Source organism: Engraulis encrasicolus, chromosome 17 (genome assembly GCF_034702125.1).
Source record: "Engraulis encrasicolus isolate BLACKSEA-1 chromosome 17, IST_EnEncr_1.0, whole genome shotgun sequence".
In the NCBI taxonomy this organism is placed as follows: Eukaryota; Metazoa; Chordata; class Actinopteri; order Clupeiformes; family Engraulidae; genus Engraulis; species Engraulis encrasicolus.
In genome coordinates, this window is record NC_085873.1 from 23,592,702 (window position 1) to 23,609,645 (window position 16,944).

General features: G+C 43.9%; 1 protein-coding gene across 1 annotated transcript in view; it reads right to left on the reverse strand.

The window, feature by feature from the left end:
• Positions 1–10,574, reverse strand: part of dnah3 (dynein axonemal heavy chain 3) — a 77,863-nt gene extending 67,289 nt beyond the window's left edge. The window contains exons 1-8 of the mRNA XM_063222001.1: positions 10,481–10,574; positions 10,150–10,242; positions 9,370–9,577; positions 7,207–7,264; positions 4,518–4,665; positions 2,939–3,131; positions 1,700–1,895; positions 502–627 (exon numbers count right to left, since the gene is read on the reverse strand). Of these exons, the coding sequence (XP_063078071.1) occupies positions 502–627; positions 1,700–1,895; positions 2,939–3,131; positions 4,518–4,665; positions 7,207–7,264; positions 9,370–9,577; positions 10,150–10,242; positions 10,481–10,498 (1,040 nt within the window). The 5' untranslated portion in view covers positions 10,499–10,574. The remainder of the gene's footprint in view (positions 1–501; positions 628–1,699; positions 1,896–2,938; positions 3,132–4,517; positions 4,666–7,206; positions 7,265–9,369; positions 9,578–10,149; positions 10,243–10,480) is intronic.
• Between the last annotated feature and the right edge of the window lie 6,370 nt (positions 10,575–16,944).

Below are 16,944 nucleotides of genomic sequence, written 5' to 3' on the forward strand. Positions count from 1 at the left end.
TTATCGATTCTTATACTGTATCTATACTGTATCATTGTGTGCTGTGGAGTGCTGTGTCACAATGAGAATGGGGAATTGGAGTTTCCCATTTGGGCTTTCATGTAGGGATATCATAGGCCTGATCATAGGTAGGTCTATCACACACACACACACACACACACACACACACACACACACACACACACACACACACACACACACACACACACACACACACGAAAGCTGACAAGTGGGGACAAAAGGGTCAGTTGTCCTGGACCCAAGGGGATGAGGGGCCCATAATTAGGTCCTCATTACATTGAATGTATTGGGTGGGGGGCCCTTTCAGATCACTTTGTCCTGAGCCCAGCCAAAGCTGTCAGCGGCCCTGCACAGACACACACACACACACACACACACACACACACACACACACACACACACACACACACACACACACACACACACACACACACACACACACACACACACACACACACACACACACTCACAAATACTCACGTCTCCAATAGATGCTCCCGGGTGACGCTACACTGCTTGTGGACCAAGTCCTCAAACTCCTCCGGCAGCAATGGCAGATTGGCAGAGCAGAGGTGAGACAGGGACACGAACCGCAGCGATGCAAAACTACACAACATAATAAATATGGAGGGGAAGGAGAGAGAGGGAGAGAGAGAGAGATATATAGAGAGAGAGAGAGAGAGAGAGTAAAAGACAAAGAAAGAAAGAAAGAAAGAAAGAAAGAAAGAAAGAAAGAAAGAAAGAAAGAAAGAAAGAAAGAAAGAAAGAAAGAAAGAAAGAAAGAAAGAAAGAAAGAAAGAAAAGAGGTCGAGAAACACTTGTCACCCAGGAGAAACCCACCCAAAACAATGTAATTTCTGGGGTTTCATAAATATTTCATAACATAGTATATTTCTCATAATTGCATAATCACTTTCATCAATTCCACATAATTGCAACTGTTCAAGAATTCTCCTAGCTCATCAGGGTGTGCACGCACGGCCCACTAATTAGTTCTGCTGGAGTTTGCGTAGGAAAAGTTAGGAACTCACTGCCGCAAACTAGCAGCCTGAAACCAGATCTGACACACGACACCAAACACCAAACTCAAATCCCCCCTAAAGACACCTGCCTAAGCCCACACACACACACACACACACACACACACACACACACACACACACCAGCCATCTGTAATTACATTCTCCAGTTTCCGTTGTGTTGTATCGCACTCGGAGCTGGCACTTTTGACTCCTTCCTTTTGCTCCTATACAGCTGTTTGCTTAATACTGTGAATGTCTTTTTTATTTTCTTAAGAGTCCATTGTTCAGGTTGAAGTAGGCTTCACTCTTAAATACATCGCCTGTGAGGGTGCTGGCCCAAACGTTCAAATCAGTTTGAAACGTGTTTGAGCAATAAAAACACTTGTTATGCAAGGTGCAGCCTCCTTTTTGAAAAAAAACGTATTTGCTCAGAGGAAATGTGATGCTACAAATGTAATGTAATGTAAAGTGTGCTGCTATATACATGGGTTCTAAATGTTTGTTTTCTCCTGACTGCGCGAAACTAGCTGTGCACAACTCAACCTCTGATTGTTGGAAACCGCTGTCGGTCAAAAAATTAGCTCACGTGGTTGGCTGCCAGTGTCTTGCCCCTCCTCACAATATTGTGTTGATAAACACGGTGAACCCATGTATACCTGTTGACCCAGAGGTCCTGTAGGTGGTACATCATGGGGTTGATGGTGAAGAGGTGCTGGCTGTGCCAGAGGTGAGCCTGGCGGAAGGTTCTGGACCAGGGCATCGGGCCCCGGATCACCCGGCGGGGGAACGGCTGTGGCACATTAAAAATGAAGACGCGCTCGCGCTCGCAAGGATCCTGCAGGATGTAGTCCACTGCAAAACATGCAAACACATACACAACACACACATGACATACACAAGCTGTGGTTAGACGTCAGAAAAAAGTCAGTGTACGGCGTCCCCTTTATTCAGGTTAGTGGTGACGATGTTGTATTTACACTACACTTGGCTGATGCTTGCATCCAAAGCGACTTACACTTATTTAGGTTCAGGGTATTGGTTACAGGCCCTAGAACAGGTTATTACAGGCCATGGAGCAATGTGGGGTTAGGTGCCTTGCTGAAGGCCACTTCAACCATGGATGAAGGTGCTGGAAAGGGTGTGATTTGAACCTGCAACCCTCTGATCTAATAGACCTTGGGCCCAGACTTGTAGCTCCTCTATAAAATGAGTTTCGTTTTCACTTTCGAGTGGCAACTTGATTTTTCTAATATAACCTCCTGACAGTCCGTAAAGCAATATTCTGGCTGTTGCCACCCTGAATAATATTTTTTCTTACACGTACACTACAAGTGAGCTGATTTATCCCCCAACTTGTAACTTTTTGCCATCAAATCTGGCGGCTCCAGGTAGCATGCGCGCGCAAGCTGTATTCTGCCCCGTTGACTTTGCATTGATGTGACGTCACTCGTTCGGCTAGTTTTTGTTGTCATTTTTTTTATAAATCAATGTGCAAGTTTCTAGGGTGGCAACAGCCAAAATATTGATTCATGGGTTGTCAGGGGGTTATATAAGCAAATGTGACTTAGGTCTTCCTGCACAGTTCATCCCCCTCAGGGCACGAACCTGCGACCTCGTCAACTACCGTGCATTCGGAAATGGGAGGCAAAGTACGATACAGCTGGACTAAAGGACCAGTCCTCCAGCCCAACGGCATCGACACTGTATGAGGCTATCAGGAGGAAGGTTTACTAACGCTCCACGCCAACTCTGCTAGTTAGCCTCCGTTACACAAAAATAAAGTTGCCACTCGTTACCACCAACGAACCGACAAGTTATGCTTCTGGGTCCAGCACCCATAAAGGCTAGCGCGCTAACCACTGAGCCATGGCTGCCCTGCCTGGTGTTGTACTGACCGATGCTCTTGCGGAGGCTGTAGTCATAGTCTCTATCCACCTCCTGCTGCAGCTGTTCCTCCAGCTGGGTCACCTCTCGGCTGGTGCCCCGCAGCTGTCCCGGTACCAGGCCCAGGATGTTCTGCATCTGCTGGGCAGGAGGGGGCGCTAGCATGGAGCTGTGGACTCCTCTGGTGATGTAGTACACGTACCTCTGTAGCCAGGCAGACAGGCAGACACAAACACAGAGTAAAGGGCGGGTTATGCTTCCTACTTGTGCCACAGAGTGAGCTTGTCGCAGCCATGATGCAGTTAATTTTGGTTTATGCCCTGTTTTGATGAAGCACGGTCTGCGCGATGTCATTCCACGCTCAAACTGCCTTCAATACAAAGAGTAAACTAGACGTGTCGGTTGTTTTTTAGCATCACAGACTCGACGACAATGAAAATGAAACATTAAATCTTTATATCACGTGCATGTTTGATTGCACTGGCAGCCACAGTGGTAGTTTGGAACAAAGAAGTGGCTCATTTGTCGAGGACGAAGCGGAATGTTTCCTCGACCTCGGAACCACTGTTCAACTGTCCAAATAACTTCAGCGTCGTAACTTGCAAGCGCATGTGTTGTCTTTGGTTCGTGTAAATAAATCAAACAACAAAGCACGGGCAACTTATTTAATGAAGAGCTCACAGTCCGTAGACCGACGAAGGTTAGAACAAGGAAGTAGCGCTTGTTCTCGACTCGAGGACAGAGGGAGCAGGCTGGTCGAGAGGACCAATCAGAGACCTATTTTCGCACTTCACGCCGTCGCTCCCTGCGTCGAGACACAATTTTGGGGAGGTGCCCCAGAGTACCTGCGTGATGGGGGGGGCTTCACTCCGTTAACTGCGCGGCTCACTGCATCACGACGCAGGGACGCTGGACTGGAGGCATAAACCACCCTTAAGGGCTTCTGCACACCGGCTCCGACAGCACTGTGTAGCACTTGCGCTTTCGAAAACAATTCCGACACCCAAACCCAATCTCACACGAACATAGCATTGATAGTCAATGGGCGGCGCCGACAAAGTAGAACTCGTCTCTAATCGCTATCCGACATCCGCGAATGTCCATGAACATCGGCGCCAGTGTGCGGAGTTCTATTGAAAACAATGGAATCTAACTTTTGCGGAGCAGTGCTCAGCACTTTGTCGGAGCCGTTGTGCGCCCTCACAGTGAAGTTCTCTGGATTGGAGGTTAAGTACTTAAATGTGCAATGTACTGTATAAGATTGTGGCCAGAGTAGGTATTGCAACTATGCTGCCCATTGAAACTGTGCTGCTTATTGACAAATTTGATTTTGTTTCATTAATATTAACAAATAATATGGAGAAGATCCCCCTTTTCATGTATGTGAAATACAATTTTCCCAGTCATAATGAATACTTAGAATTTAATGGTGGTGGTAAGTATTTGTTAAAAAGGTAAAATTTGTGAATGGACAGCATGCATTCTGGAAATGAACTGCTTAAAATGTTACACAGTGCACCTTTAAAATGTGTAACTTCAAAATAGGAATACACAGAGAGGATGGCAGATGATGGTGAGCCCTCAGCAAACCTCCATGTCTTTCTCTGTGGGTTGGCTCTGGCTGCTGCAGTCTTGTTGCTCCTGCCTGTGCATGACGTCCAACTGCTCCTGGGGGGTCATGGGCCGGCTCAGCGCCTCTGCTGGGGGGGGCTGGGGCTGCTTGTGTGCGGGGCATTGGCTATGATGTCGCATTGGTGGAAGAAAATAAATACATACAAACATAAATAAATCTGGCTGTCGAAAAAATGGTCATTCATGCACTATATACAGTATGTGTTGCACAATCTAGGATGTACATTGAGCATGTATTTGCATACTGTGTACACCAGAGGAGGGCAAACTCAGGCCGTTAAGATAATGTTAAGATAATACAAGAATATAGGTTACTTCGGTAACACTTTATTTTAGGGACACATCTATTAGCACTAATACATACAATATTAATGCCTGTGTAAGTAACTTGTAAGGCATGTACTAAGCAAAATAAGACAGTTGTTAAGCATGTATTCACAAATGTCTTGTTCATGCCCAATTAGGGATTTATTACTAATATAACCTTAGTAAGGACCAGTAAGCCTATATTTCTATTTATTAGTAAGTAGTAAGTGGCAGAATACAATGTGTATAAGCTCCCGACACACTGTGTGAACAAACCCTGAACAGTGTGAAAACAGATGCAGAATAAGGGTCCCTATTCTAAAGTGATGCATTGGTCAGCCCAGATGGCTCAGGGCCTCCGCACTACCAAAGTCCTAGGGCCCCCACACCACCCAGGCCTGCACTACCTAGCCCCCCCGATCTACAGAGTGTAAGGGAATATCAAATAATTAATATTTATCTAGCCGAGTCATCTAGTTTTCTCTTGTTCATATTAATGAGGGGGAGGTAACAAGAGCCTATATATAGCAAGGATTGAACGTACACTTGTCAATGGCGGTGGGTTGGTGAGATGTAATTTTTTTCATGTACCACTGAGTTTTAATTGTAAAAAAACCCAAAATAAATGCAGAACATTAGAATAATAGTTTTGAAGCAAAACTAAACTACTCTTTTGTGATAATTAAGTGAATGTTTGAGAACATTAGCTTCAAGAAGTGCAGTGCATGATGGGTACGCAATCTAGGCCAACAGACAACCTACCCATCTCTGAGCCTACGTCCTTAGCTCCTCCCCTCACTTGTGAAATTTAGTTGCTATCCAAACAATTTGCCATGTACGTAACAACAGAAATATTATCATTGCTGCATTGGCCATGCATTGCATTTCTGACTAAGGGCGTACCCATCATGCACTGCACTTCTTGTAGCAAAGTTTCTCAAACATTAACTTATTTATCAGAAAGGAATAGCTTAGTTTCGCTTCCAAACTATTACTCATTGTTATATTCTGCATTTATTGCAGGGTTTTTACAATTAAAACTAATTGGTGTATGAAAAAATGACATCTCACCACCCACCGTCATTGATAACTTTACGTCCAATCCTTGCTATATAATGCTTCCAATTACTCATTAACATAATGAGTAGAATAAGTGAGATCTTCATACCTACTGAGACTAATGTAAAATCTGAAATGTTCTTACACTTTGCTTCCCGGGGGGGGGGGGGACGTAGAGTGGGGGCCCTAGGTAGTGCGGGGGCCCTAAGCCATCTGGGCTGAGCAATGCATCACTTTAGAATAGGGACCCTTATTCCATATCTGTTTTCACACTGTTCAGGGTTTGTTCACACAGTGTACCAGGAGCTTATACACATTGTATTCTGGCCCTTACTGTTTACACATAAATAGAAATCTAGGTCTACTAGGTCCTTACTAAGGTTATATTGGTAATAAATCCCTTATTGTGCATGAACAAGACATTTGTGAATACATGCTTAACAACTGTCTTATTTTGCTTAGTACATGCCTTACAAGTTACTTACACATGCATTAATATTTTATGTATTAGTGCTAATAGATGTGTCCCTAAAATAAAGTGTTACCGTTACTTCTTAATACATTTCATTAAAATGTGCAGGAATGGCATGGCTGACAAGTTATGTTAGCGTACACTATTTTTCATTACTGACACAGGCAAATTGTCTGCGACATCTGGCCCTTTTGTCAATATGCTAAACCCAATGTGGCCCTTGGGCCAAAATAATTGCCCAACCCTGGTGTGCACAGTAAGGTCCTGCATGGTGAATCAGTGATCATTCTGTCTACAGTAACTGTGTGGGACACTGGCTAGGATCAGTGTTGCCAGATGTGTCTGACCAAATCCTGCCCAAAAGGTTCTCAAAAACCGCCAAAATGCGCTAAATTCCGCCCAAATTCAACAAATTACATTGACTTCTATGGGCCCAAAACGGCTTAAAAAACCGCCAAATGGCCAATTTTTCCCGTTTTTGCCCACCGACGCTCATCCCAAGTAGCCCAATCTGGCAACACTGGCTAGGATATTGGGTTGGTGGAGGACAATATACTGTCTGGCTGCCCTCAAAATGCCCATGTGAGCCCATTACTGTATGTTGCACAGTCTTAGCTTGTAGTTCCACACTTATTACATTAATTGTATTCATTCAAAACTCTAAAAAGACCAACTAGAAGACTAGCCAACTAAATTTGACTTTAATACGGCATTATTTGTTGTGTGCATAGTGCACTGGATATAGTCCATCGGTAAATGCGTTTTCAGTGACTGTTTACATTTTCTCGCTTGAAAATGAAAAGCTCATACCTTTGTCGTCGCTGTCTACTTTCAGCTCTCTCTCGTTCAGTGCTCTCTGGTGTAGTGTCTGGACAAGGCTACTAAGGAGCACAATCTGGATTCACTCTAATACGTACAATGCGTGGTCTAACACAAAGTCATCTGCACACCCTCCCAAACTGTGTTCTTGGTGAGGAAGGCTTTTATAACATTTGCATTGCACCTGAGGGAGTAATACTCTTATCAGAAGATGTACAGTAGGCTATACAGTGAAAGTGAAAAGAAAGCCCAACTGGCAAACTCCAACTCCCATTGTCATTGTGACACAGCACTCCGCAGCACACAAGTGTTCATTGCACACTGCACACAATGAAATTGCATTTATGCCTCAACTGTGCAAGGGGGCAGCCCCCAATGGAGCCCCAAGGGAGCAGTGCGGTGAGACGGTACCATGCTCAGGGTACCTCAGTCATGGAGGAGGATGGGGGAGAGCACTGGTTGATTACTCTTGCCACCAACCTGGCAGGTTGGGAGTCGAACCAGCAACCTTTGGTATACAAGTCTGATGGCCTAACCGCTTACCCATGACTGCCCAACAGTGCAGTCAGTTTAAAACTTCACAGACAGCTTGTAACGTTCTCTCCTTCATGTCCAAAATTTTGAATTCAATTTGCATCATTTGACATTACATTACATTACACTTAGCTGACGCTTTTATCCAAAGCGACTTACCGTTACTTAGGCACAGGGTATTGGTTACAGGCCCGATGAAGTGCTCAAAGGCACTTCAGCCATGGGTGAAGGTGCTGGTACAGATGGGGTGCAAATTAACCAGCACCTGATTTCGCGAACTCACCACCTCCTAGTCAACACTTTGATTCGGGGACGGGAGGCACAGCACGATACAGCTGAGCTAAAGGACCAGTCCGATAGCTCAGAGATTCCAATACTGTATGAGGCTACTAGGGGTGTAACGATATCGAACCGAACCGACTTATCGTACCAAAAAGACCTGTACCGAATCGAACAGTGCTGTACCAAATACCAAAAGGTTGAGTAAAAGGCTACTCTGTTCGTGTTTTTACATTATACTGCTACTACATGCAGAGGCTCATGCCCTGAGAGAAAATGCAACAAAAAAACAGGTGTAGAGGTTTGGTCTTTGTGAAACCTTGAGGAGAAAGTACTATTTCTTACACTGATGAAATCTCCGACCCAAGGTAGCAGGTTGAATGTATGTCCTTTTTTTGTTTTTTTATTTTGGTGAAATTGACAACGTGCTGAGGAAGAAAATGATTTTCTATTTTGTTCCCATATACTGTACCGAAAATGTACCGAACCGTGACCCTAAAACCGAAGTGCGTACCGAACCGTGATTTTTGTGTACCGTTACACCCCTAGAGGCTACCAGTGTTCCCCAGATCATAGACATATACCTTAAAGAGATACGACTAGTAGATCAACTAATTGTTTAATAAACTCAGTTGTTGCACAGTCAAGCCTGCTTAAAAGGTAAGGTTTCTCAATAGTGCCATGAAAGTACTTAGACCTAATTTACATTAATGTTATGAGAGGAGAAGGTGGCAGCGGTGTAATGTGATGTAATGTAATGATGTGAAGGATACCAGAGGAGGAGGTGTAATACTATGAAAGATACAGTATGAGAGGAGGAGGTGATAGCGGTGTAATGTAATGTAATGATATGAGAGGAGGAGGAGGCAGCGGTGTAATGTGATGTAATGTAATGTAATGATACCAGAGGAGGAGGTGTAATGTAATGTAATACTATGAAGGATATGAGAGGAGGAGGTGGCAACGGTGTAATGTGATGTAATTATATGATGTGAAGGATACCAGAGGAGGAGGTGTAATGTAATGTAATGATACGAGAGGAGGAGGAGGTGGCAACGGTGTAACGTGATGCAATGATATGATCTGAAGGATACCAGAGGAGGAGGTGTAATGTAATGTAATATAATAAAATGATACGAGAGGAGGAGGAAGAGGAGGCGGCGGTGGAGTCTCCCGGTGCTCTGCGGAGAAGGTTGAGAGTGCACAGGAGGAGGTGTAATGTAATGTAATGATACCAGAGGAGGAGGTGTAATGTAATGTAATGATACCAGAGGAGGAGGTGTAATGTAATGTAATGATACCAGAGGAGGAGGTGTAATGTAATGTAATGATGAAGGATACGAGAGGAGGAGGAGGAGGAGGCAGCGGTGGAGTCTCCCGGTGCTCTGCGGAGGAGGTTGGAGGTGCGCAGGTGGCGTGCGGTGGGGCTGTAGTTGTTGGCTATGGAGTCGGAGGGGGAGCGGTGGTGCCGCAGCTCCTTGAAGGGAGACGCCTGCGTCCAGGAGCTCGGCTGCAGCAGAGGAGGGTGTTGACTGTGACGCATCACAATCTGGAGGAGAGCAGACAATACCGGACAACAATATGGTACAATTCAATACAATACAGTAAAATTAATGCAATACAATGCAATACACCTACAATAAAATACCAGTATGCATTTATTTAGCAGAATATCACAACTATAAAGTTTTAGGTGCTGGCTGTGTCTCACACACACACACGCACACGTGCTGGCGATGCCTCAACACAGTCTAGCAGAGACAAGCATACAGTGCGATACAAGTCAACAATACAACAATGTATTCATACAGCACAATATCACAACTATAAAGCTGACTTTAAGTGGTTTCAAACACACACACGTAGGCCTACACATTCACACACCAGCTCCGGAGGCTGCCCTATGTCTATGATGTCTATGATTCATGTGAGGAAGTGCAGAGAGAGAGAGAGAGAGAGAGAGAGAGAGAGAGAGAGAGAGAGAGAGAGAGAGAGAGAGAGAGAGAGAGAGAGAGAGAGAGAGAGAGAGAGAGAGAGAGAAATAATGCAAATACACCACACTGCACCTCCTTCCCAGCATCTATGACACACACACACACACACACACACACACACACACACCTGATAGAGCTCAGATGGTTCATTGGTGGACGACTGGGGAAGCGGTGGGAGTCCTCGTGCCAAACTCATGTTGTGGAGCGAGTCATCCTCCATCTAAAGACAACAACATCATGCCGTTTAGAGACTTCGAAGGACAAAAATGTTGTTAAGAGACTTTCTAAGGAAAACAAAACCTGTTTGCTAACTTCAAAGTAACTTCGAAGACTACTGCTAAGGGACGTCAAATAGCGAAGGGCAAAGCCTCACGCGCTGCTGTACTGTATCTATTATGCAGAGCGCGCGCGAGATAAAATAAATCGATAGCTTGAACGTCTAAGCATTGTGACTTTACCTGTTGAATGCGATCCATTTTGGAAGACCGCAGTCGGAGAAAGAACAGCAATAAAATACTCGGAGTTTGTTTAACAGCACAACGCTACTCCCCTCCGCTATTTTGCTGTCTGCGGAAGACATGCATTCTTTAGATTTTGGAATGTCCTTACCTTAGGCTGGTCATTCTATTTCCATTGTGACTCAGGCTCGGATGATTCTTCTTTCTTGGTTTGCTCTGATTTTTGGCATCTGATGAGGTTGTCACTAAACCCAAGAATATTCTACAACTTTAGAGACAGACAGATCCTCAGTACAGGATACCTTCATAGAATGACCAATAGATCAGTTGATGCATTTTACGAAGTTGTGCGTGTGGACAAAAATGACAACCTCGTCCTCGTTCCAAAAAGTTTTCTGTCTCACAATACAGACGTCGCGCAGTAGCCATGCAACAAGTGCAGTCAGTGCACTTATGTCAATACTATACTAGGCCTATGCCTACAGAAATAGTCACTTTTATATCTGTTTCCCAATAGTCACTGTACCCAGACTGTCCCGGTTAGTACTGCTGTTAGTGCCGCGCTACACTTCTCGCAGAAACCCATAAAAACTACAATGTTTTGTGGACATCCGGGTGATATGTTGCCCGTAGAGACCGTTTTCTTGTCACATAGCAACACCAAGCTCGTCTACCCCCATCTGAAAACTCTGTTCCTTCGTTTAGCCCAAGCCCATCTCTACCGTTTTGTGGAATGCCAAAATGCGCAGTGGTGGCAAGCAAATACAATGATTGAAATGTTGCGCATTCGATTTGAATTTCTATTTTGTCTCATAATCTAGAACGATACTCTAAACTCAACGGAATGCCATCCACGTACTTTCTTGAGAGAGTGCGACCCTTTTTGTCTGTAAGTGTAATACAGGGACAGCACCACTTGTGTGCGCTCTAAGCACATTGTTACAAACCCACCGCTTGGAGAAGCGCGTACGAGTCATTGGAGGGCCATCAGAAGTTGGCCGCCAATATCTAGCCTATAGGTATGATATACAGTGAGTCCAATATGTATTTGATCCCTTGCTGATTTTGTTGGTTTGCCTACTAACAAAGACATGATCAGTCAATAAATGTTATGATAATATGTATTCTAATATGGAGAGACAGAATATCAACAAGAAAATCCAGAAATTAACTGAAGAGAATATATATTAATTTATTTCCATTTCATCGAGCAAAATAAGTATTTGATCCCCTGCCAACTGATTACAGTTCCTGGCCCACAGACCAGATGGGCACTTCCGATCAACTTGTCATCTGAATTAAAGACACCTGTACATACTAACATGCATAAAAGACACATTGAATCAGCAGAATCAGTCCATAGTATGAGTGAATCAGTCACACTCCAACCTCACCAGCATGGGAAAGACCAAAGAGTGGTCAAATGATATCAGGGACACGATTTTAGACCTGAACAAAGATTAAATGGGCTGCAAAGCCACAAGAAAGAGACAGGGTATTAATGACCCAGCTGTTGATGCATTTCTTCCAAAATGTGAGGAATACAAAATTACTATCCATCAGCCTGTCTGGGGTTCTATACAAGATTTGACCTTTTGTAGGGATTTGATAATCATGAGAACAGAAAGAAATCACCCTAGAGCTGTACGGGATGAACTAGGCAATGATATCAAAGCTACTGGGACCAAAATCACTGAGAAAACTACTGGTAGCACTTAATGCCACAGAGGTTTAAAATCCTGTAGTGCACACATGGTACCCCTACTTCAGAAGGAACCTACGCAGTCCCACTTGAGGTTTGCCAACGGACATCAGACTGGTTTAGGATATGATAAGGAGGTGATGTAGTCAGATGAAACCAAAATCAAGCTGTTTGGCATTATCACAATTCAATGTGTTTTGAGAAAGAGTACTGCTGTCTATGATCCCAAGAACACCCTCCTCACCATCATGCATGAAAGTATCATTATGGTTTGAGGGTGTTTGTCTGGCCAAGGCACAGGACAACTTCACATCGTCAATGAATGGATGGAGGGAGACATGTAATGTGCAATCCTGAGTGCAAACGTCCTTCCCTCCACCACTACACTGAAGGGTGGGCCATTTTTGGATCTCCCAACATGACAATAATACACAACATACAGTCAAAGCAACGAAGGAGTGGCTCAATAAGAAGCATATTAAAGTCGTGAAGTGGCCTAGACAGTCTCCAAATATTAACCCTATAGTAATTCTATGGAGAGAACTGGACCCCCCATTTGCCAAGCTACAGCCACAAACTATTAATGTTTTAGAGATAATGTGCAAAGAAAAATTGGCAATAGTTTCTACTATATGCACAAACATTGTCATTAACTAAAAGAAGCATCTAACCTCAGTCCTAGAAAACTAGGGCTTTGCCACAAAGCACTTTATCTTCTTTAGCTAGAGGGGTCAAATACTTATTAGCCTAAATTAAATACAAATAAATTAAAATATATTATTTTAAGTTATTTTCTGGAATTTCTTTTTGATATTCTTTCTCTCCATGTTTGAATACATATTATCATAAATTTATAGACTGATCATGTCTTTATTAGTGGGCAAACAGGCAAAATCAGCAAGGGATCAAATACATATTGGACTCACATATAGTAGATATGTCGTGCTGCTGAAATGTATCTAAGATACTACCACCGTCTAAAAGGAAAGAAGGGCCGATAGTCTGATTAAACAGAAGAATAGCACATTTTGTAGGCCCTACGCCTATATTGCGCCAGTGATTTGGCATTTGGTCCCACACAGTTCAGGCCTATTCGGCCAGCACTGCATACGTACAGGTAATATAAAGACATGGACATATTATATTATATTATATTATATTATATTATATTATATTATATTATATTATATTATATTATATTATATTATATTATATTATATTATATTATATTATATTATATTGTGCAAATATTTATAAGTGAAAATGCTAGTTTTGGCTTTGACCATATCGACGCCCTTCATATGTGTTTTATACACAGGTAAATAACAGTGAAAACTTTCATTTTAAACATTGATGTGCAGTGCCGTATTAAGATGACCTGGGGCACCGAGGTAGCTGTGGCAGAGAACTTACTGCACCCTCTTTGGCTATGGTGTCCCCCGGAGGGCAAAATTTGCACACACAAAAAATACATTGATATTGTCATAATTACGAGCTAGGACTTAATTTTAAAAGGAATTTTCAATATCACATCTTGCCATAGTTCTGCCCTTTTTGATAAGGGCCTATTGGCCAATTAGGGGTCCCCGGGCAGGTGAGGGCCCCTAGGCTGCAGCCATATCTAGCCTGTGGAGGCCCTAGGCTTCAGCCATATCTCGCCTGTGGAGACCCCTAGGCTTCAGTCATATCTAGCCTGTGGAGGCCCCTAGGCTTCAGCCATATCTAACCTGTGGAGGCCCCTAGGCTTCAGCCATATCTAACCTGTGGAGGCCCCTAGGCTGCAGCCATATCTAGCCCGTGGGGTTGGGTTTGACTGCAGCCATATCTAGCCTGTAGAGGGCGCAATAGGCTGCAGCCATATCCAGCCTGTGGTGGGGGGCCATAGACTGCAGCCATATCTAGCCTGTAGGCTACATTAATCCATCCCCGTTGATGTGTATTTCAAGGAAATACTGTATCATAGCACTATTTTCATGTGCATCTCACTAGAAATACAGCCGTTGTGAATTATTTGTATTGTCCATCCATATCCATGTGGCTGTTCAGGTGTACACAATGTATCATGTCAGTCTTGACTCCTGTTGCCATGGTGACAAAGCTCAAGAGTGTAGAAGTGGCCATTGGAGAAGAGGCCGACACTTCCCTCCCTCCACCACTTTACTATTATTACATCACATTATTACACCATTTGGGCAGTCATGGGTTAGCGGTTAGGGCGTCAGACTTGTAGCCCAAAGGTTGCTGGTTCGACTCACGACCTGCCAGGTTGATGGGGGGAAGTAATTAGCCGGTGCTCTCCCCCATCCTCCTCCATGACTGAGGTACCCTGAGCATGGTCCCTTGGGGCGCCATTAAGGGCTGCCCCATTGCACAGGTGAGGCATAAATGCAAGTTTGTTGTGTGCAGTGTTCACTTGTGTGCTGTGTCACAATGGCAATGGGAGTTGGAGTTTCCCAATGGGCTTTCTTTCATTTTACATTACACTGCAGTATTATTCCACCACTTTATCGCATTATATTGGGGGCTAAGAATGTCAAAAAAGGTAAATCTTTGGCCCATTGTGAAGTTGCTGCTGGTGTGCGAGACTTCAGATTGAGAACGAGTCTTTTTTTCACTGTGGACATTGAATCTTGAACCAAAGAGCACCCACAAGAACACATTTTTTCATCTTTCTAAAGGGATTGAGCACGCCTCTGACTTTTTAAAAAAATTGAGTCTTTTTTTAGCTCGCCATTTACTGTCTATGGTCCTGATTAGTCCATTATCCACCTCCAGATGATTGACTTGCGGTGTGATCCCAACATAACCACCAGGGCTGGACTGGTCATCTGGCATACCGGGCATTTCCCGGTGGGCCCAGCACCCTCGTGGTCCCCTATTTTCAGAAATGTAAAAAAATAATAATAATAGTAAAAATAATACTAATAATTGTTTAACTTTTCTGAAAATAGTGGCCCACAAGGGTGCGGGGCCCACCGGTGAGTCAATTCTGCGCCGTTAATAATGAGGGGGCCCTCTAAGTCAAAAGTGCCCGGACCCTATTTCTCCCCCAGTCCAGCCCTTTATACCACTTTCAACCACTTTATATGAAGGAGCGCTGGCCAGGCTTCTGCTCCACTGATCCCATGCCTCGAACGAGCTGCTGTCAGAAACACTGTAGGTAAGATTTGATCAAATCAATGTGATGGCTGAAGATTCTCTCTCTCTCTCTCTCTCTCTCTCTCTCTCTCTCTCTCTCTCTCTCTCTCTTTCTCTCTCTGTTTCTGCACTCTGTTCCCAAGTGGTGTCATTACTAATGACGGAAGGCCATAGCTCCGGTCACTAACTAATGACAGAGAGAGACACACACTTAGACATGCAGACACGTGGTCATGACACTAGATGGAGTTTACGTAAAGCTAGGATATTCTGCACAGCCATTCACAGTGGAAACTAAATGATGACTCTACGTAATGGTAGAAGAGCACACACACACTCACACACACACACACATACACACACACACACGTGCCAGTGACAGTGGATGGCGTTTACACAAAGCAAGAAGCCAGGGATGTCAAACTCAGGCCCGGGAGCCAAATCTGGCCCGCAGCGCGGGGTAATTTTTTTTGGCCTGCGAGATTATTTCAAATGTGTGTTTAAGCTAGCCCACACCTTTACTGTAATAGTAACATGACTTGGTCAACATAACATCTTCTTCTCATACAACAGAATATGGTACCATGTATTTCTGAAATGTGCCTTTGGTAGCCGAAGTGCATGGCAGCACAATTTTAGCCCAATTAAAAATTAAAATAAACATTGACTTCGGCCCACAACTTCATCCCAGATTTTCATTTTCATTTTCCTTTCAGTCAATTTGAGTTTGATATCCCTGCAATAAGCCATTCATGGTGGAAATGTAATTGCCCCACACAGTGACAGACGTGAACAGCACTGAAATGACTGAAAACCAATGACATTCTGTACAACCATTTATGACCGAGACTGAATGATTATTTCACAAAAGTATTAAGATGTAAAACAGCAATTTCTTTATTATTGAGAATGTTTCCAGAAAATATTGCTCGCTCAGCCTCAATGAAAAGTCACATTCTACAAAACATGGGATTTATATATTGTTAAATACAATATCCGAAATACTTCCACAAGTAAGTAGCCGTAGACAATGTTACAACATTTTGTGGTTGGCATGACCATGGTATTCGCGTTATCATTACCCAAACCCAGCTGTCCCCATCCTGACAGAACATTACATTACATTACCTTTAGCTGACACTTTTATCCAGAGTGACTTACATTCACTATTTTTCAGGGTATTGGTTAAAGTCCCTGGAGTAATGTGGGATTTGGTACCTTGCTCAAGGGCACCTCAGCTGTGGATGGAGGTGTAGGGAGAGGTCAGGTCAGATCGAAAGACCAACTCCCTAACCACTAGGCCACGGCTGCCACGACTAGGAACAGCATCCATCCATCCATCCGTCCATCCGTCCATCCATCCGTCCATCCATCCGTCCATCGGTGTTTGAGCCACTCTAACTCCTGTCTCCGGGGGGATGAATGTGATCACTTATATATTCACATGGCTGATCATCAAATGTTTTATCCCCAGTCCTTCTGAGCCCTACACCTCCAAATTAAGAGTCCTAAGGAGCCCACCTCCAACTTAAGCGTCCTTTGGGGCCCACCTGCAAATTAAGAGTCCTTTCGAGTCCACCTCCAAACTAAGAGTCCTTTGGAGTCCACCTCAAAATTAAGAGTC